The 20,811-nt window shown below is 36.2% G+C and overlaps 1 protein-coding gene across 2 annotated transcripts in view; it reads left to right on the forward strand.

Annotated features, from left to right (window-relative positions):
• SLAIN1 (SLAIN motif family member 1) overlaps positions 1 to 20,811 on the forward strand; it is an 88,658-nt gene that overhangs the window by 41,171 nt on the left and 26,676 nt on the right. Inside the window, exons 3-4 of one of the 2 annotated variants that reach the window (XM_007501482.3) lie at positions 16,752 to 16,901; positions 18,076 to 18,225. In XM_007501482.3, the coding sequence (XP_007501544.2) occupies positions 16,752 to 16,901; positions 18,076 to 18,225 (300 nt within the window). The remainder of the gene's footprint in view (positions 1 to 16,751; positions 16,902 to 18,075; positions 18,226 to 20,811) is intronic. The other variant, XM_007501483.3, reaches the window with a different exon arrangement.

A 20,811-nucleotide genomic window follows, 5' to 3' on the forward strand; every position in this document is an offset into this window, starting at 1 on the left:
CTCAGTTTACCTCTGTATTTCAATAAGAGAAATAGTTCTCTTCAATTTATTATTCTATTTCAGCACTCTTTCCTCTGCTCCACCTAGCTGCCCTCTTCTGTAACTTGCCTGAGTTCCATGAGAGGTTAAGCAATTTGCTTGGGGGTAACTTGTGTCTGGGTATGATTTTAGTTTTCCTGATTCTAATATTGGCTATCTAGATTTTGTGTCCCACTACTTGTCAATGAAGCCTTGCCTAGATACCAACTTCTTCATATAAAGCCTACCTGTACTCAATTCCAGGCCACATTAATCACCCCCTTCTCTGAAACATTATAGTACTTATGGTCTACTGTAACATACTGAGCAGTTTGATTGGAAATTTTTATGGTGAGTCAAGACTTAAGATTTAGAGCACAAGCATCTCCCAGGATTATAGATTTAGAGTGTAAAGGGCTTTGGAACCAACTAGTCCAAACCCTTTTTACCGATGAGGAAACTGTGTTCCAGGTCACATATATCATTATTTTTGCTAACATTTTAGCACTTGATTATATACTGTTTTGTTTTCTAATTGATTCTTGACTTAATCTTTCTCTTACTAACCAGAGCCTCATATGATTTGTGACACTGAATTCAGAATTATACCAGACTAAAAGACTTGTTTGTAAAGGTCTTTATAGAAATAGATTCAGCACCTTCCTTCAATAGTCTATTTTAATGTTTTTCAATCCATTCTATTAGAAATCATAGTTGATTAGAAATCAGTTTCCATGTAGTTCATCTTAAATTGCTGTTTTTCCGAACATCATGATTTACATACATAGTACATAATTAACATTATTAGGCTTTAGCTTTTCTTTCATAACTAGATAACTGATTTTTACATAGACTTTATTTTCTAAATTATAAAATATTTTTACTCCTTTTCAATAATTGGCACTTTGTGCCTAGGAACACATAAAAATTTGTTTCCTTTGTCCAGTAAATATGCTATTATTTGGTGTTAAGTTTATTTTTTTAAATAAATCTACCCTCTCTGCCTCGGTTGCCCTGACTGCAAACTGAATAGGGAGACTATGAAAACCTTCTTTCATACAATGTAAAAAGAATAGCCCCTGAGATTTTTGCTTCTCTTCACACTTGTGTTTTTCAACTAGCCCAAAGAGACAAATGAAGTAGAGTCTGGCAATGTGTGGGATTTCTGAGTTTTAAAGTTAGATAGCTAGACCTAGTGAAAAACTATTGCTATATTGTTGTTGAGGTTGCATGTGAAGGTAAGTGTATGTTCAAAGTATCATAGATTTAGGGCTAAAATGGAACTTAGAGGTTAAATCTAACACCCTTATTTATAGTTGAGTCAAGTGAAGCCCAGAGGGATTAGGTGACTGGTCCTAAGACACATTGTTAAGGAAGCAGTAGAACTACTTGCCAGTTATCATTATTATTATTTACCAAATCTAAATATTAGCAAAGAAACATTCTTTAGTTTAAGAAAACCTTTTCAATATTAAATTCATAATTAACTCTTGTTGATTTGGCTGTGACAATAGAGATGATTCAGGCCCCATTATTTTGACTCTTAATGCTAATGGCCAGGGTATATTATGTTTGACAATGAAATAAAAAGATAGTCCAATAGGTTTCGTGTGGAGTGAAGTCTCAGGGTGTGCACCCCAAAGTCACTCTAATGAGCAGAAGGGAGGCTGGATAAAATGCTTGGCAGAAAAAATGTGGCCTTTATTAGAGAAGGGGAGAGGACAGGGGCACTGTCCTGAGTCGTCAACCCAAAGCAATGTCCAAGGGTAAACAAGTAAACTCAGAATTTATGGGAAATTAAATACTTCTCTTTTGGTCACCTACCACTACCTGTGTAAGATACACTGTTTGTGCATGTTAGATTTTCTTTGTCTTGTCCTACCCTCCTTAAGTTTCCCAGTGTTCTTGAACTCAAGGGAGCATTCCTTAAGTTTGTAATTGATAAGTTGAGTCAGAATTTTGACATGGCCAAGGTCTTTCAGACTAAAACATTTAATATTGGGAGTCAAGATTATAACTTTAAGCCTCATGGGAACTTTCCATCACCATTACTTGGTTTCTAATCTCTTTTAAGCTTTTAAATGCTTACTGTCAGAGCTATTAGAGATTCATAAAAAGAAAGGGGGAAAAGGAAAAAAAAATATATACATAAAGCTGCTTGGGGAGGGGGATTTCTCTACTCTTCATAGGGAGAGACAGACATCTCTCTTCTGAAAGGCACCTAACTTTCACTAGTTTTCTATAGGAATCTGTCAATCTAAAATGACCAATATTAAGTAATATATACTGGAGGATAATAGATATTTTTAGCCCACATAGTCTCTTCTTACTTCCATCTTCTTTGCTGCTTTTTTAGACTGATTCTGCTAATATAGAGCAATCTCACCTGCTATTAAGTAGGCAAATAGACAAACCTTAAAGAAAGATTATGGACTACTGAACCACTGTGTCTTTTTTCTGTGTATTTATAGCTCAAATGCCTCCCATGTCTTCTCTGGTAAATAAGTCAAGGAGGAAAAAAAAATATATATATATACACATATATGTGTGTATATATATAACTTTTCAAACCCTGAGGTTCCGTGTAAATGCTAACTATTATTATAATTACCAACATATAAATAAATTAAAATGCTTAGCTTTTAAAGACAAGGAATTTATTCATATTTGTAACTCATTTTTTGAAACATAAATTCAAGTAGCAATTTACTATAAACTCATCGACTCAATCCTATTGTTAAGTTGAAAATCTGGGAATTTGGCAGTTGGCTTTTGGTTCTGGTAGGAGGTGCTGTGAGCTAAGCCTTGATTTACAAGTCAAGTGTTCACCTTCACCCCACATTTTTTTCTGGGCAGTTTCCCTTTGCTAGCAGTACATGAGACACTAAAATAATATTTTCAGTTTTGTAAACCTTAAAGTGTTACGTAACTGGTATCTGTTATTTGGGAAAAATTACTTTATTACTCTTGGCCTCACTTTTCTGCCTCTATAAAATGAAAGGGTTGATTGATTCCTTAACTGCATTAGAATCAGGGTCTGTGGCCATGGACAACAGGAGACAACTAATGATGGATCTGAGTAAGAAGCTGAAACAGATGAAAGATCTAGCCCTGGATAACTGCCATTCAGATGTTAGAATCTTGTTCAGATAGCTAAAGAGAGGTGGTTGATGTTTGTTGATCATCCTGAGAGCTCCAGGTTGTTAAAATCAGACATCTCTCTTTAGCCAAATTGATCAAGCTGGACTAACTGTGAAACTGGAAGCAGATTGATAACCACAGTTGTATGGGTCTGGAGGTCCTGGTTAAATGGATGCTCCACTTCTGAGAAGTTTGGCAAATTATTTTTGTTGTTGTTGTTGTTTTAACCCTTACCTTCCATCTTGGGGTCAATACTGTGTATTGGCTCCAAGGCAGAAGAGTGGTAAGGGCTAGGCAATGGGGGTCAAGTGACTTGCCCAGGGTCACACAGCTAGGAAGCGTCTGAGGCCAGATTTGAACCTAGAACCTCCCATCTCTAAGCCTGGCTCTCAATCCACTGTCCTACCCAGCTGCTCCCATGGGCAAATTACTTTTATCTTCTCTTGAGTCTAGATTTGCGTATCCATAAAATAATGAGTTCAGACTAAATAGTTCCTGATATCCCTCTCAGAATTATATCTATGTAAATATAAGTAAATACATGATAATTTGAGGAAGGAGAGAATGCTAAGAAGTAGGGGGTCTCAAGAAAGGCTTCCTTGGGAAGCCTTTATCTTGGAAGCCTTGAAGGAAGCTAAGGATTCTAAGAGGTAAGAAAGTACATTTCTGGTATGAGAATAGAAGGTGAGCTCTTTAGGGAATTACAATGATGCAATTTTAGTCCAAACATTAAATCTCTGGAGGGCAGTAATGCAAAATAACCATTTATGATATGCTCTCACAACTATCGAAGTAGTTTATAAAATATGAGACATCAAAGGTTACTTAGTTCTTTTCCTTTCAGAAGCATACTCTGTAAAGACCTTGAATTCCAACATAAGCCTCATTTTCTTGTGGTTGTTATGGAGCAAATGCTAAGGAACAAGCTTTATAATGATAGTTATTAGCAGTGTAAATCAGTATACTCTGATAGTAAAACAAAATTGCAAATTGTTGTGAAAATTGTCTCTTTCTGGTTTACCAAATAAAAAGGGAACTGACAAAGAAGCTAAAGGACATATGTTAATCTCAAGTAGAGGATCTTTATCATATTGGGGATGAGATGATGATGATGATGATGGTGATGTTGACATAGCTAGCTTTTGTATAGCTTGTTCAGATTTACAAAGAGGTGTATATGTTAACTTATTTGATCTTTACAACAACCTTTAGAGATGGGTCTATTATTATTCCCATTTTACAGATAAAGAGAAATGAGACTGAGTGGTTAAGTGACTTGCCCAGCAGCACATAGTTAGAAAATATCTGAGATGGGATTTGAACTTGAATCCAAGCACTCTCTCTCTCTGTACCTTGTAGCTGCTATAAGTAGATTCCAAGTTTCTTACTTTTTAGGCTGGCCTCAAAATTTCTGTAGACAAGAAAACTGTACAATAAACTACAATAACTATTTCAGTTAAAGAACTTTAATTGCTTACTAAAAATCTTTATTAGGAAGCATTCTAAATGTTGGAAAAAACAAAGAAGGGGAAAAGACAGTACCTGCTCTCAGAGAGCTCACAGTCAAATCAGAGACAACATGTAAACAACTATGTACAGATAAACTATATATAACATAAATTGGAAATAATTATCAATGATAGGGCACAAAAATTAGGAGGGAACCAGAAAGACTTCATATAGGAGGTGGGATTTTAGCTGAGACTTGAAGGTAGCCATGGAAAAAGAAAATAAGAAGGAAAAGCATTTCCTGCATGAGAGACTGCCAGTGAAAATTCCAGAAGTCAGAAGATAGAAGTATCTTGTAATGGAGACCAGGGTCATCAGATTGCAGAGAACATATAAGACTCAAAATGGCAGTGGAGGCATGCTATAAAGAGCTTATAATGTCAAACAAAAGGATTTTTAATTTAATTTTTGAGGTGATAAGGAGCCACTGGAATTTTAGTAGCAAAATCACATGGCCATATCTATGTTTTAGGAAAATCACTTTGGCATCCAAGTAGAAAATGAACTGTAGTCCATTGTAATGGAGAGAGAATTGTAGTTGGGAGCTTAGTATCAAAAAGAGTGGTGACAGTGTCAGAGGAGAGAAGAGGGCAATTGATAGAAATGGTGAGAAGGTTACATCAATAAAATTTGTCAACAAATTGGGAGTATAATTTGAGACAGTTAAGAATTGATGACACTATCTAAGTTGGGAGCCAGGGCCAATAAGTTGATCTGGGGAAGTTTTGAAGTGGGAAGCAGTTGGGAAAGGAAAGATAATGAATTAAGTTTTGAATATAGTTACTTTTAAGATGTCTACAGGACATAGGGTTGGACTTGTCCAATATATAGTTTGATATTTGGATTTGGATGTCATCAGAGAAGTTGGGGGAGGATAAGTATAAGTACATTTTGTATTATTGGCATAAAGATGATAATTTAATAAATCCATGGAAACTGATGATATCACCAAATGAAATAGTATAGAGGGAGAAAAGAAAATGACATGGGACAGAACTTTGTGGGACCCCCACAGTTAATAGGCATGGTCTGGATGAAGATCCAGCAAAGGAGACTGAGAAGCAGTGGTCAGATTGATAGTAGAACCAAGAGGGAGTAATATCATGAAAACCTAGGAAGAAAAGGTTATCAAAGGGAAAGGGTAATCTGTAGTCTTAGGACCATCAAGAAATTTAAAGATTGAGGAAAGGCTATTAATTGGATTTTGCATTTAAGTGATTGTTAGTAACTTTGGAGATAGCAGTTTCATTTGAATGAGGAAGTCAGAATCCAGATAATAAAGAGTGAAGCTGATAGAAGAAAGGAATTGGAGGCATCTTTGTTGATGACTCAGGAATATATGGACAAAATAAAGTAGAGAAATGATGGGATAGTTAGTGGGGATGGATGGATCAAGTGGATGTTATTTGAGGATGGGAAAGATATTAAGCATGTTTGCAAGCAGAGAGACTGAATGAAGATAAGCAAGAGTGTGAGTGATAGAAGCAGAAATCTACTGGAGAAGATGGTCTACAGCCATGGTGGTAAACCTATGGAATGCATGCCAGAGGGAGCACTTAAAAGCCTCTTTGTAGGCACACTGGCTGTTGCCCCAGCACAGAGTTTGTCAGAAAGCCAGAGGGATGCAGGGCCGGGCTGCTCCCCTCCCCCTCTCTATGCATACCTGAGGACATTTCTCACATCACCCACCCATTTATAAGATTTGCTATCACTGGCTTTTTCCCTTGGCAAGGAGCAGAAGTACCCTTTCATGTGCGGCAGGGGTGATAGGATATAGTGGTAGAAGGCATCTAGGTGATACCAGTTGAAGAGGGGAGAAGAGAGAGCTGTTGATGAATGGCCTCAGTTTTTTCCAGTAAAATATGAAGCAACAATTTCAGCTGGAAAGTGTGGAAGAAGAATTAAAGACGGTTTTGAGAAGGAATGAAAAAAGGTCATACAGGTACTTTGAGTGAGTTCAGTTGCAGATTGGATATATTGGTTGTTTTGATGAAAAAGAGAATGGTACAAAGATTATTAATTCTTTACTGCTACAAAGACATCAACTGTTTCTTTGAAACACAAAGGGCTTTTTCCATGCTAATGTCACAGCAGCTTCTAGTTTAAATAAAAGTTGTTATTCCTCTTTTAGCTCAACTATGAGTGTGATCCATAGTTGCCTATAGAAATAGTGACTCAGAGCTCTGATAGTATGGGCTTTCCTTGAGGAGTAAAATGTTATTAGAATTATTAGATTGTACCAGCTAAGGGTGCTGTTGGTGATATTTTGAGTCCTTTGTTCTCTCTGAAGCAGGCTTAGAAAGACTCCTTAGAAAGTCAGGAGGTCTCTTGGTCTCACCTAATCCTTGAAGGTTAAATATTCAATTGATCCAGGGCCAATGGTTTCTTGGAGGGTCAAAAGACTGATCTATAGTAAGGAAAATTAGTCAAAACAGAGTCTATGGCTCAACCAGGCCTAAAGATGGGAGGTCCTGGGTTCAAATGTGGACTCAGACACTTCCTACCTGTGTAACTGGTTAAGTCATTTTTAACCCTCATTATCTAGTTCTTACTATTCTTATGCCTTGGAACCAATTCACAATATTGATTCTAAGAAGGAAGGTAAGAGTTCAAAAACAACTTGAGTCTGGAGATTTCTTAGAGGAATGATTCAAAAGAGCCCTGCTATTATTCATCATATTTTGGTAAAAAGTATTAAATATTAAGAGTTCCTTCTCTGCTGGAGAAGGGCTTTTTAGTCTCAGGACCTCTTTATCTTTACACTCTAAAAATAATTAAAGATTCCCTCCATGAACTTCTGTCTATATAGGGTATGGCTTTTGTTTTATGCTCTGGTAGAAATCAAAACAGCTTAGCATTATGAAAATAATTTTGACTTTATGAACTTCCTGAAAGGCTCTCAGGGACCACTAGAGGATTTGGGACCGCAGCTCTAGAAAGACGAGACTCCTTGCAACTAATAGCTTTGCCTTTTCTGTAGAACAGACTTGTTCTGAGAAACTTGGCATTTTCTTTTCTAATTAATGTCAACAGGTCCCAAAGCACAGAAGGTTAAGTTCTATTCCAAAGAGCCAAGAGCTCACTTCCAGTATTTGCTCAGCTACTTAAGGTCCCTGGGCCTCAGTTTCCTTGTTTGTAAAAGTTAGAAGATTAGATTAACTGACCTTTGAGATCAAAATCTATGGTGCTAAAATACTATTTTCATTACTTTGAGACAGGGGGATACTATGTGTATTACCAGCTTACCTATGGAAAACATTTAATCAACTAATTAAAAAATGGATTTGTGGAATCACCTCCATGGTTAGAAGGCAAAGATAGACAATTGATTTAAGTATATCAGCATGTCCAGAGCAGATGTGGACTTTGGGGTGGGGAGGTTGGGGTATGATGACTCAAATTTATTTAAGTTGTATAGGTTATCATTATAAGGGGTTCCCCTTAAAGAAATCCCCTCTGCCAATTGTTCTGCAATTCAGTCTAAAGAAAATAGAGTCAATGAGAAGTTAAGGGAATAGCCCAGGGCCCAGGAATAGCCCACCATTACAGAGGTAGTTCTTGAATCAAAGTCTTCCTGAGGGACTCTTATCTAATGTGTAAAGCAGCTATTATGTGTTAATGCTTACAAAATGCTTTCTTCACATAATTTTTAAGCATAATATTACTATATTATTTTAAGGAGTTAGAAGATCCTGGTTCATGTTTTGACTCTGCTCTGAGCTATATAAACGTAGAGTGGGTAAAAAGCCAATGAAACTGTTTCCTCATCTGTAAAATGGATATGAAAATAATACTTGGGTTACTTATCTAGCAAGATTGTGAAGGTAAATGAACTCATGCATTAGAAAAGTACTTTGTAACTGCACAGGGCTATGCCAGTGTGAACTATGTTGCTTTTAAAAGTTGCAATTTAGAATTTGAGAAATTTCTCATACATTATTTGGGGGTACTCCATTGTAAAGGCAACAAAGTCTTTTTGGTTCTCAGTCTAATAGAGATCTAGTTCTAGCAACAGATTAAAAAGAGAGATTGAGAGAGAGAGAGAGAACATGTTTTAGTGAAGTTTGGCACTAACACATGTCAGCTGGCTTTGTTTAGCTAACACCATGCTTACCTTTGAGCTATCATCCTTTCATGACAATATGAAATAATGAAGACGCCAAACCAGTCTAGCTCTGAAAGTGAATTCCTTTTGTTTTTAAAGTTGTTTTTTTTTGAGCTTTAACACATCCTATAGATTGGGGGGGGGGGAGAAGCATTTGGGGAGGGACAAAGTGAAAGTGGGAAAGCCCCCCCTCCCACTCCCCCCCCAGCTGTCTGTGTATAGTCATAAGTGAAGGAGCACTAAAAGCCACAAGAAAGAATTAGTATTCCTTCTGCCCAGTCCTACATTTTGGACAGTAGAGTTTATAGAAATAAACCCTGAATGTAAATAATTTGTGAGCAAAGCCATATGTTTGTTTTAAGAACAGTAGAGTTTCTACAAACTTGGGGGCCATGTTATTTACCTTGCTAACTAGCTTACTTTACAGTTCTTGTTACCAAGAAATTCCTAGTAACCCAGCAGTAGCTATCCCTCTGCAAGGCCAGCTCTTCTGTAATGTGTTAGCTCCAGCCTCTGCAGAAGACAGCATTTGATTAGAAACTGGAGTGTAGTGGGCATATAATAAATATTGGTTGGGTTGAACTGGCTCATTTAATAAATCAGGACTCTTTTCATCTTGGAATATTAGATGTTCTACAACTGCCCTTAATAAGCAGCTAGTCATGAACCTTTTATCTTAATAAAAGTTGCTTAATAAAACTTGCTAGGTGCAATGCCATTGGGTTCAAGGGAGAAAAATACAAAAGTTACTTCTGTCTTTGAGTAGCTTATATTCTAATTTATGTTTTCTAATTCTATAATACTACATTCAAGATGGATGAATATGTACATCCCTTGGGTGTTTCCAAAGTCAGTGCATCTTTTTATTTAAAATTGCATCAAGGCTTTGTGGTCTCCCAGTGTGGGTGTGTGTATATATACAAATACATATATACACACCTGAAAGCTCACACACACACACCTTAGTGTTTACATATATTCCACACACAGATATATACATATATACATATATAGCCTGTGTTTGTATGCCCACATGTGTATACATAGAGTATATATGTGTATTATGTAGTATATCTAATCATATAATATGTAACAATATAAGATGATGAATGTATCTTTATATTTTTTCAAATAAACAGAGTTGTTTGAGAAAGAAGTGCTATTATCGTAATGTAGATTGAAACATACCTTCACCTTATTTCCCTCCATAAATTTTTTCCTAGTGTAAGCAATGTATGTCTTGTTTCACAACATAATGAACAAGGAAATAGATATTATATGATAATTTATGTATGACCTATATCATATTACCTGCCTTCTTGGTGAATGGGGTAGATAGAGATGGGAGGGAGAGGGAAAAAAGAACAAGACAGATTTTTTTGGACATAGCTAATGGCAGAATTTGTTTCTCTTAGATAAGCATATTTATTATAATTTATTATATATTTATAACATTGTCATGTTGCATATTATATATATGTAAAAATGGAGATTTGAACCCCAGACTTCAATCCCCAGAAGTCCTTGGCACTTCCCAGAATGCACTATAATCTCACCTGAGTCCTCACCTGAGTGCGAGATCATCATTTGTATTTAAACTGACTACTTGGTCTCTCTACTTCTGCTTCTAAGCACATGCGTCTCTCAGGATGTAGTAAATGAAATTGAACGGCCTTATCAGCCCTATAAACGTGACTTATTGATTTGTATCTTTAATTTCTAATAATCTTTAATAAACCTCTACAAATATAATACTTTTAGTAGAGAAACTAATTTAACTGTTACATATATATAATAAATATAACTGGTAGCTCAAAAATAAGGGTTAGCAATAGATCATAGATTTAGAGATGAAAGACAGCTACCTAGCTGTCCCCTGCACATCATTTCTTATAGCCCAATAGTATTCCTTCACAATCATATACTACAACTTGCTTGACCAGTCTCCAATTGATGGGTATCCTCTCAATTTCCAATTCTTTGCCTCCAAAAAAGGACTGCTTTAATGATTTTTTGTACAACTAGATCCTTTTCTTTGATTTTGTTGGGATACAGATCTAGTAGTAGTATTACTGGGTCATAGTATATGTACTTTAGGTGTATGTGTGTATGTCTATGTATAGTATGAACTATTGGGAGTAGTTCCAGATTGTTCTCTAGAAGGGTTGAACTAGTTCACAACTCCACCTACAGTGCATTTGTGTACTCAATCCTTTCTGGCATTTGACATTTTTCTTTTTCTGTCATGTTAGCCAATCAGAGAGGTGTGAGATAGGATCCCATATAGAAACTTTTGGAGGTCACTAATCTGTACATAAGGATCTTTGCCTATTAGATTTAAAATGTAATATTGTCTGTTTTATTGCATTTTTGTTTATTTTGTGAGACTTTGACATCTCAATAATTTGCATTATTCTCATTGATGAAAAAACTGTTCCCTAGAAGCCTCCCAGTAGACTAGTTGCCATACAAGAATAGCTATGCTATAAGACTTTAGCTTCCAGATTTCTCACTTTGAAGATAGGTTCACCCATAGCACAGAATGCAAATCAATAAAATAAAGTCCTTGAAAGATAACACTTCTCTACCACATAGAGTAGGGGTAAGTTCATTATTATTTTTTAAAAAGTCCTTACCTTCTAAGGCAGAAGAGTGGTAAGGACTAGGCAATGGGGGTTAAGTGACTTGCCCCAGGTCACACAGCTGGGAAGTGTCTGAGGCCAGATTTGAACCCAGGACCTCTTGACTCTTGGCCTGAGCTACACAGTTGCCTCCTGTGATGGAGGCTGGCACTAAAGAAAAAGTGCCAGACTGAAGAGTATGTGAAATTGATTACCTTGATGGGGGAGGGGCCCCAGGAGTGAATTTCCAGAGGAGAGAAGACTCTGGCTGGAGAGCAGTGAGGTCTCTCCGTCTTGAGACATCAAAGAGAGAAGGTGGAAAAAGACTTTCTCCTGAGAGTTACCCATTTTTCCTGCTGGTGACTGGAAATCTTTCCCCCCAGCACTTCCCAATTGAAGGGACTTTCTGAATAGAAATCTGAGCAGACTTTACCTCAGCTACTGTTGCCCAGGGGTGAGTCCACCTGACTTTCTCTCAGAGGGGCTCAGGCTGCCAAGACCTGAGTCCCCCTCCCCCCCAACTTGAGGAGGGAGAAAAAGGGTTTAGATAGAGACAGGGACCCCCTTTTCACACTTTCTTATTCCTGTTCTTCCCGGCCCGTTATTTCCTTTTGTATTACCTAATTGAGTTAACATTGAAAGTTATCTGTTCCCTAAGCTGAGTGTGAGTGAATGGATCAAGGGGAGACCTTTTGGTCTCAAGTAGTGGAGGGGGGACAAGAGGGACAAGAGCGAATATGGGAGAACGGCTTTAGCTAAGGAGGGAAGGCAGAAAGGGGAAAATCTTCAAACCCCCTCTCCTCTCTCTGAGCTAACCCGTTACATCTGCTGTCTCCCCTGAACCCCACTTTGTGGAGAAGGGAGTTCTCCTCCCTTTCTCTCTCTCTCTATACCTCAGGGCCCAGAGCCTTCCTTGTTGGGGTACATTCCCTTTCTTTTTATTTTTTTAAAACACTCCTCAATTTGTTATTGAAATGAAGAAATGATGGTCAAAATTGAGTCTGATTTGATCAGCCTTAGCTGATCCTTATAATGCTCATATACTCAGAATGAATTCTGCTTGTAATTCTTTTAGTGCTAAACTATTTGTTCTTTAAGTTGTATATAAAACATATTAACTATACTAAAACCAAACAAAACTGGAGGAACAAAGCAGTGGCATTAGATTTTTATGATTAGCTTTCAGACTGTGTTCTATGTAACTCCAGGCTTCTATGAGGCACTTTTAAAAGCTTCCCTGAAGAAAAACTTGTCAGGGTAGACTTTAGAGTCTATTTCCTTGTCCAGTTCCCAAGAGTTATAATTAAAAATGAGAAGACAAGAATGCATGAAGTCTGTTCAAGCTCAGGAAGTTTGAAAATTATTCTAATAGATCGAGTCTTGGCAGTGATGGTGATTTCAGTGATCTTGTGTGTGGTTCTGTCATTGAGATTTTGATGATTGCTGTTTACCTGTCTTCCAAGTGCTTTTCTGAGATCTACTGATATAATGCTTGTCAAGGCAGTATAGTATTATAGATAGAAGTCAGAGGACCCAGGCTCACATCCTGGAAATACTTTTTATTTACCTCTGTAATCCGAAGCACCTGAATGGTGTAGTATACAAAATGCTTAATCTGAGTCAGGAACTTCAACTTCAACTTCAGTCTCGGAGACTTACTAGTTGTGTGACCCCTCGAAAGTCATTTAATCTGTCTGCTATAGTTTCTTCATCTGTAAAGTGAGAAAAATAATAGCACCTAAATGAGACAATATTGTTTAAAATGCTTTATAGATGCTAGCTGTTATCTGTGGCAAGTTCCTGTTTTTGCACTTCAGACTTTGTATCTATAAAATGAGAAAGGTTGGTCTAATCATGTGATACCTGTGCTCTTTAAAGTCGGAGAAAATCCCACCAAAATATAATTTTTTCTAGGTTTAGATATTCCTTATCCCCATTTTAAAAGTCATAAGTTTATCATTGATAAAAAATAATTCTCAGGTTTTAAACAGTAGTCCTATCTTTTAAATAAAAAACAACTAGGATGTAACCACTTCCCTTTTTTTAATCATCTATCCTCTGCTTAGTATTTAGGTACTAATACAGCACCATTGCTTTGTCAGCCTGCCGTTAGAATAATTCCTCCTCTCTCTTTTAAAGTCTATGCTGAAAGAATAATATAGCACATTCTTACTTGCCATAGATAGTAATTGTGTTCCTAACTTGGGGCTCTTGCTGTCATAGCCACAATAACTGTAGCTTTTGTGCTCAGTAGGCCTATTCACAGTAGTTATTGTGTTACATAAATGAATGCTGTTTACTAGTGGTGCATCTGTGGCTGAGAACATGCAGTCGATTTAATTTGCCTGGCAAGTGATCAAGCTATTACCCAATCACGTCTTGTGTTAAGAAAGTATATAGTCACAAAGACTTATTAATAGGGTTTTTTTTTTTTTTTTGGTGGCAGCAAGTGAAAAGAGGAGAATTTCTAGTAGTAATCATAGTAAAAATAAACCCATACATTTAAGACACAAGAACAACTATCTGATGTTTTCTGGATTAAATCTTATTTTATTGTCATTTGGGAAGCACTAGTACATTTGGAAGTAGATTCTCATCTTAATGGTCTGCTAAGAATGGTCAGGTCTTTGTAGTTATTGGATTAAGTTGCACCAGTGGTGTCTTAGTTATATTCTCTGATTGTGATTGGGGAACTTTGCCAGTAGCACCAAATTACATACTGATTCACTGATGCAAGCTAATGTCCATTAGGAACTTGGCATAGATTCAAATTCCTCCTCTCTTGAAACTGTAGGCTTTAAAAATGTGACCATAGCAAATATAATCCTATAGTTAACTTAGTTTGCTCACCTACATCAAACAAAACTCTGTTTACATAATCCATGTAATTTGATGACCATACAGCAATAAACTCTTCCTGAAGACTTTTTAAATAAAGAACTCATAACTTTCCAGGTAACCTCTCCATTTTATGCTAGTGACTTTACTTTATTTCAACTTTAAGATATATTATACCCTTTGTTGCTTACCTCTCCCCATGGCCTTTTAAGCTTTCTTTTGTGCTTGGTCTTTTCCCATTTGATTGTAAGCTCCTAGAGGGCAGGAACTCCCCTCATTGTGCCATGCTGCCTCTCAATCTAAGAGTGGGAACACTGGAAAATAGTATGGCAGAAACTGGGTATAGGTAAGTATCATACTATATACCAAGATGTGGTCAAAATGGGTACATGATGTAGACATAAAGGGTGATACAACAAGCAAATTAAGTAAACATGGAACAGTTTACCCATAAGATTTATGGATAAGGGAAGAATTTATGACTTAACAAAATAGAGAGCATTATGAGATATAAAAAGGATCATTTTGATTATATTACATTTAAAAGGTTTTGCATAAACAAAACCAATGCAGCCAAGATTAGAAGGAAAGCCGAAAGCTGGAAAATTTTTTTTTCACAGCAAGTGAAGACCTCATTTCTTAAATATCTACAGAACAGAGTAAAATTCATAAGAATACAAGTCATTGCCCAACTGATAAATGGATATGAAGGTGAAGAAATCAAAGCTATCTATAGTCATGAAAAAATGCTCAGAATCACTACTTGTTAGAGCAATGCAAATCAAAATGACTTTTGAGTTACCACCTCACACCTATCAGACTGGCTAATATAACATAAAAAGGAAAATGATAAATGTTGGAGGGGATATGAGAAAATTAGGCCACTAATGTGTTGTTGGTGGAATTGTGAATCAATCCAACCATTCAGGAGAGCAGTTTGGAACTCTTTCCAAAGTGCTGTAAAATTGTGCATACCTTTAAAGATTCAGCAATACCACTACTAATTCTGTATCCCAAAGAGATATTTTAAAAAAGGGAAAGGGACTTGTTTATACAAAAATATTTATAGCGACTCTTTTTGTGGTGACAAAGAATTGGAAGTTGAGAGGATGTCCATAAGTTGATGAATGACTGAACATATTATGGTGTATGATTGCAATGAAATACTATTGTGCTATAAGAAAGGAGGAAGAAGATTTCAGAAAAACCTGAAAAGACTTACATGAAGTGATGCAAAGTGAAGTGAGCAGAACCAGGAGAATATTGTACTTAGTAATAGTTATGATTAATTCTGAATGACTTGGCTTTTCTCAGCAATAATGATTCAAGTTAGTCCTGAAGGACTTAAGTTGAAAACTACTACCTACTTTCAGAGAAAAAAAATTGATGCAATCTGAATCCAGGTTGAAGCATCGTATTTTTTTTATTATTTTTTTATTTAAGCATTTTTTCCCTGGTTGTCTGATTCATGTTCTTTCTCTCCCCTTTTCCTTTCCCCCCTCCCAGAGCCAACACATAATTCCTCTGTGTTATCCATGTATAACTCAATACCTATTTCCATATTATTCATTTTTGTAATAAAGTAATCTTTTTAAAAACCAAAACCCCATATTTTATAGCAGTGATGGTGAACATTTTGGGGACAGAGTGCTAGGCCCCACCCCATCCCACCCTCCAGATCAAGTGCTATGCCCCTTCCCCAACTACATAGTAGGTATGATGAAGCATACTATTTTTAAAAAAATTTTCTTCATGTTTTTTAAAATGTCTTCTTCCGCATCATGACCAAAATGGAAATGTTTTGTGTGATATCACATATTTATCCTCTCTCAAATTGCTTACTGTCTCAGGGAAGGGGGAAAGGAAGGAAGAAAATTTAGAACTCAAAATTTTAGAAGAATAATATTTAAAGTAGTTTTTACATGTAAATTGGGAAAAGTAAAATATTGAAAGATAAAATTGTATTTTTTTAAAGTTAATCTGAAAATGCATGAGTGGAAAATTATTTTTAGAAATATATAGCACGGTTAGCATTTAACATACAAATTTATTTTCCAGTATAATAAATATTATGGAATATCTTTATATTTGAATGAATGTTTTTTGTTAACTAGGAGAAAAAATTAGAATGTGAATGTGTTCTGACATTCAAGGTCTTGTGCTTTTATGTTTATACATATTAACTGAGCCTACATCCCTGCTATGTAATTAAAAACATGGAAATTCACACATTTTGGTTTGCCGAAAGACACTAATATTTTGAATTACACAGAATAACTGAAGTGATTATCTTTTCTAAGAAATGTGCAAACAGAACCCTAATTCACAAATCAACCAATTGTTCTATTTCAACATGCATATAAAGACTTTTTTTAATTAAATGAAAAGAAGGTAGTTCACATTATAGCTAACTTGATTTTTTTTAACTTATTCTCTTCTCTCTTTTGCATTTGTCAGGCCATCATCAGTCTGCATTTAATTTGTACATTAACCCCATTTGTTTTCTGCTTCCATGACAGCTCTCCGATGGCGCAGTCTCTTCACCCCACCCACCTCCTTGGCCTTTCCTTATAGCCCTGTTGCAAGACTCAGCCCATATAGCAATGGTTTTAATACTCCCAGCTTCTCTAAAACCTCCAGTAAAGCAATACTAACACCTGAAAAAACAGGTAATGTTTTAACTTTTTACCTACTAACATGCCTTAAAAAATCATGCCACTAAACAACTTGAATGACTGTCTTATAGAAAAATAGGACTAAAGGGTAATCCTATTAAAATTAAGGTATTAATTTTTATTTTATTTGTTCAAAATGAAAATAATTATTTTGAATCTAAGAATCAATCTATTGTCAGTTGTACAGAAAAAGCAGTGCTATGTATTTGTTAGTGTTTTATGGCAACTTGGTACAATGGATAGAGTCCAGCACTCTAGGAAGAGCTAAGTTCAGATCTTCCTTTTGACTGTTTACTAATTTTGTGACTGTGGATAAGCCATTTGACATTAACTGAGCTTCAGGCAGCTCTCTTAGATTTCTCAGGAAGTTCTGCGCATGGATTAAATCAAAGTTCTTTAATGTATGTGCATAATATTGCATGTTGTTGGATTGCATATATGCCTTTTATGTCAAACATCAAAGCAAGATCCAATTAAAACTACAACCTTTGTGTTATTCTTTTTTCTCTCACGTATATTTGTCAGATCAGGGATAAGAACATCAGACAGCTTTCTTAAATAGGGCTGGGGTGACTGACATCATCCAGTGATTAGTCTGAAAATTATTATTATTCTAATCTCACCACTTTTTGTATTTTCTTTGTCTTGATTTCTTAATCCTTATGGTCTCTTGCCCACCCCTCCTTGTTTCTCATCATTTTCTGATTCTTTTTATTTAGCTGAAAGCAGAAAGTTTTAGGAAGTCATATCTCTACATGGTCATAAATTGTTTTAGAGACAACATATTGTTCCTATTATCTAATAAGTAGGTCAAATGACATTTCCATTTAATATCATGATATGAATTATTCATCACAGCTAACTATATGTGGTCTTCAATGGAAAGTGGGAACTGTCCCAGTGCACAATATATTTTTATGCCAACCCTTTAGAGAGATAATTAGGTACTGCTTTAGTGGAAGCCAAGTTTTGGCTTTATTTTTTAAGTGTTTAAATTGGCTTCAGGAACCAGAAAAATACTGAATAGCTTCTTGTACGTTTACTGAATTACTTGCTTTATGTCTGAGACTTGAATAAGCTGGAGTGGCAACTTTTCTAGCTTTGGGGGTAGTGCTGAGTATATGAAGAATAATTGATATTATGCCTGAATAATGTTTACTCTTCCTAGGTTATACTTCCAGGGCCTCCCCCCTAAGCCCGCAGTCATCCATAGACAGTGAATTGAGTACATCAGAACTGGAGGATGACTCTATCTCCATGGGATATAAACTCCAAGACCTCACTGATGTTCAGATCATGGCTCGCCTGCAAGAAGAAAGTATGTTTCTCTTTTCCATGGGACTATTTGGCTTGGCAAGGTTAAGCTAGAAATGTGAAGATTGTGCCTAAAATATAAAAAAGGTGACCGAGGCCTCTTCTTCATGGATAAAAGGCAGGGCACTTAAGTCATGCTCTTTGTGCCTTATTCTAAAAATAGTAATAAAGGTCACATTTAAAGTTTTCCATTTGGGGCAGCTAGGTAGCACAGTGGATAGAGCACCAGATCTGGAGTTGGGAGGACTTGGGTTCAAATATGACCTCAGACACATTTCTTGCACATGACACATGACCCCGGGCAAGTCAGTTAACCTTGCTGCTCTTCTTTCTTAGAGAATTCATACTAACACAGAAGATAAGGGTTTAAAAAATTTATTATAGGTTTCTACTTATCCAAGGTCATCTGCTGTTTTAAATTACAGATACTTTCTCTATACAAACATAGTTAAGGAAAATACCCATGGATAATGATCACATATACAAATATGGTTAGAGGAACTATATTTTAAGGTTTAATGAAGCAGTATACTCAAAATGCTTTGCCTTTTTTTTTTTTAAACTGAAAGTCTTTGGGCAGAAAGGAGGGAGTAGGATCAAAGTATAGAAATGAGAGCCAGAGACCACTTTTGACCATCTACTTCAAGCCTCTCATTTTATAAATGAGCAAACCATGTGAAATGTTTATCCCAAATGAAAAACGATTTATTTAATAAATTTCCAAATGCAAATTCTCAAATAAGATAGTCACAGAAGATATCCTCCTTTTTGAAAATTGTTTTAATTTTTCTTAGAATCAATGAATTCAATCATTAATGACTTGATTAGGCACTTAATATGTGCCAAACTCTGTGCTAAGCCCTGGGGATCCCAAAGAATGGCAAAAGACACAGTGCTTGTCCTTGGGGAGCTCATTGTGATCCAGTGGAGGAAACAAAAATACATTATACACAGCTTAAATAGGAAATACTTAATGGAGGGAAGGCACGAGAAATCAGAGGAATTGGGAATGGCTCTATGTAGAAGGAGGAATTTTAGCTGGACTTGAAAGAAGTCTGGGAAGGTAAGAGGCAGAGAATGGAGAGAATTCCAGGTATGGAGAATAGCTAGCGAAAATTCCTGGAACTGAAGAGGAGTAGAAAAGCAAGGAGGCTAGTGTCACTGGATGAAAAAATTCACAGAAGGGGTGGGATAATAAAGTATAAGAAGATTAGAAAGATATGTACAGGGTGTTGTAGATTATGAAGGGCTTTGAGTATCAAATAAGATTTTTTATTTGATTTTGGAGGTAATAAAGAACATCTGGAGTTTCAAGTGTGGAGAGGACATAGTCAGACCTTTCCTTTGGGAAACTGATGAGGTCACCAAGTGAGTAGTATAGAAGGAGAAGAGAAAAGGGCCTGGCAATGAAGCAGCATCTCCCTAATTCTTCAGGAAGCCCTGATAAAAGGGTCCATACCATCAAGTGTAAGAGAATTAAATGTCAGAACCTTCAGGTGGCTTCTTTTGTGGGAACTACTAGGGCCTGATATTATTAGAAATATTCAAACTTCTGTTTGGTATATCTACCCCTGTTTTTTCTGAGGCATTCAAGGTTATTAGAAGAAAGAGTGTTAAGAAATGCTTCCCAGGGGTGTTGGACAGATACATTTGAACATTGAAAATGAATTTGTATTATCATTCAGCAAACAAAAATGTTAAACATATTTTAAATTGAGACAGAAGAATGGATGTTAGTATCAAAAGTAAAAGTCTTAGAGGCTGTACTCCTTAAAATGTGACCAATATTAGTTTGGCAAAGGGCAGATTAAAATTAAAACTAAAAAAGGCAAATTTTTGCTCAGTATCATAGATTTAGAGCAGGAGAGGGACTTTTGAGGTGTTTGAATGCAACCTCCCCGTTTTACAGGTGAATAAACAGAACTCCTCAGCAGTGAAATGACTTACATAAGGTTACTGGCAGTCAGGAAGTGACAGCTGGGATTTGAGCCCAGGCCTCTTGCTAACCCAAAGGGTTCCATTTTCTGGTGGGTGCCTGTTGTGGTGGGCTTTTCAGAGCTACTTAAAAAAAAAAATGAAAAAATGTTAAGACACTTTAAAATAGGTTTCTCAATGACTCATAGTGACTGTTGATTTTTGTTTAAGTAGACTAAACAGAACATTGAGCCCATTAGAAGGGTCAGTAATTCATCATGCAGGCTTGCAATTTTAATTTGCCTCCAGGAATAAATAAAAAAAGGGGGGTGGGGAGCAAGTAGGATCCATTGTTTTTATTGAGCTCAATGCAGAGATAATCTTAATGGTTTTGAATAATAATAAAATTTTCCTAATTTCATAAGGTCCATCTTGGGATAATGGACAGGTCTCTCCATCACACAGTGCCTTCATTTAGTAAAGATATACTATATCTGTTATTCATCAATCTGAAAGAAAAATGTCATTCAAAAAAGACTTAATGTAACAATAACCAGCAAACAGGTGGTAGGCAGTTAAAAGTAATGCTCTTGTTCAGTATGTGCCTAACTCAAATACTTGCTCAGTGGTCATTTTAAATTTGACTTACCTGAAGGACCTCCTTAAAGAAAATATC

Source organism: Monodelphis domestica, chromosome 8 (assembly GCF_027887165.1).
Source record: "Monodelphis domestica isolate mMonDom1 chromosome 8, mMonDom1.pri, whole genome shotgun sequence".
Classification (NCBI taxonomy): domain Eukaryota; kingdom Metazoa; phylum Chordata; class Mammalia; order Didelphimorphia; family Didelphidae; genus Monodelphis; species Monodelphis domestica.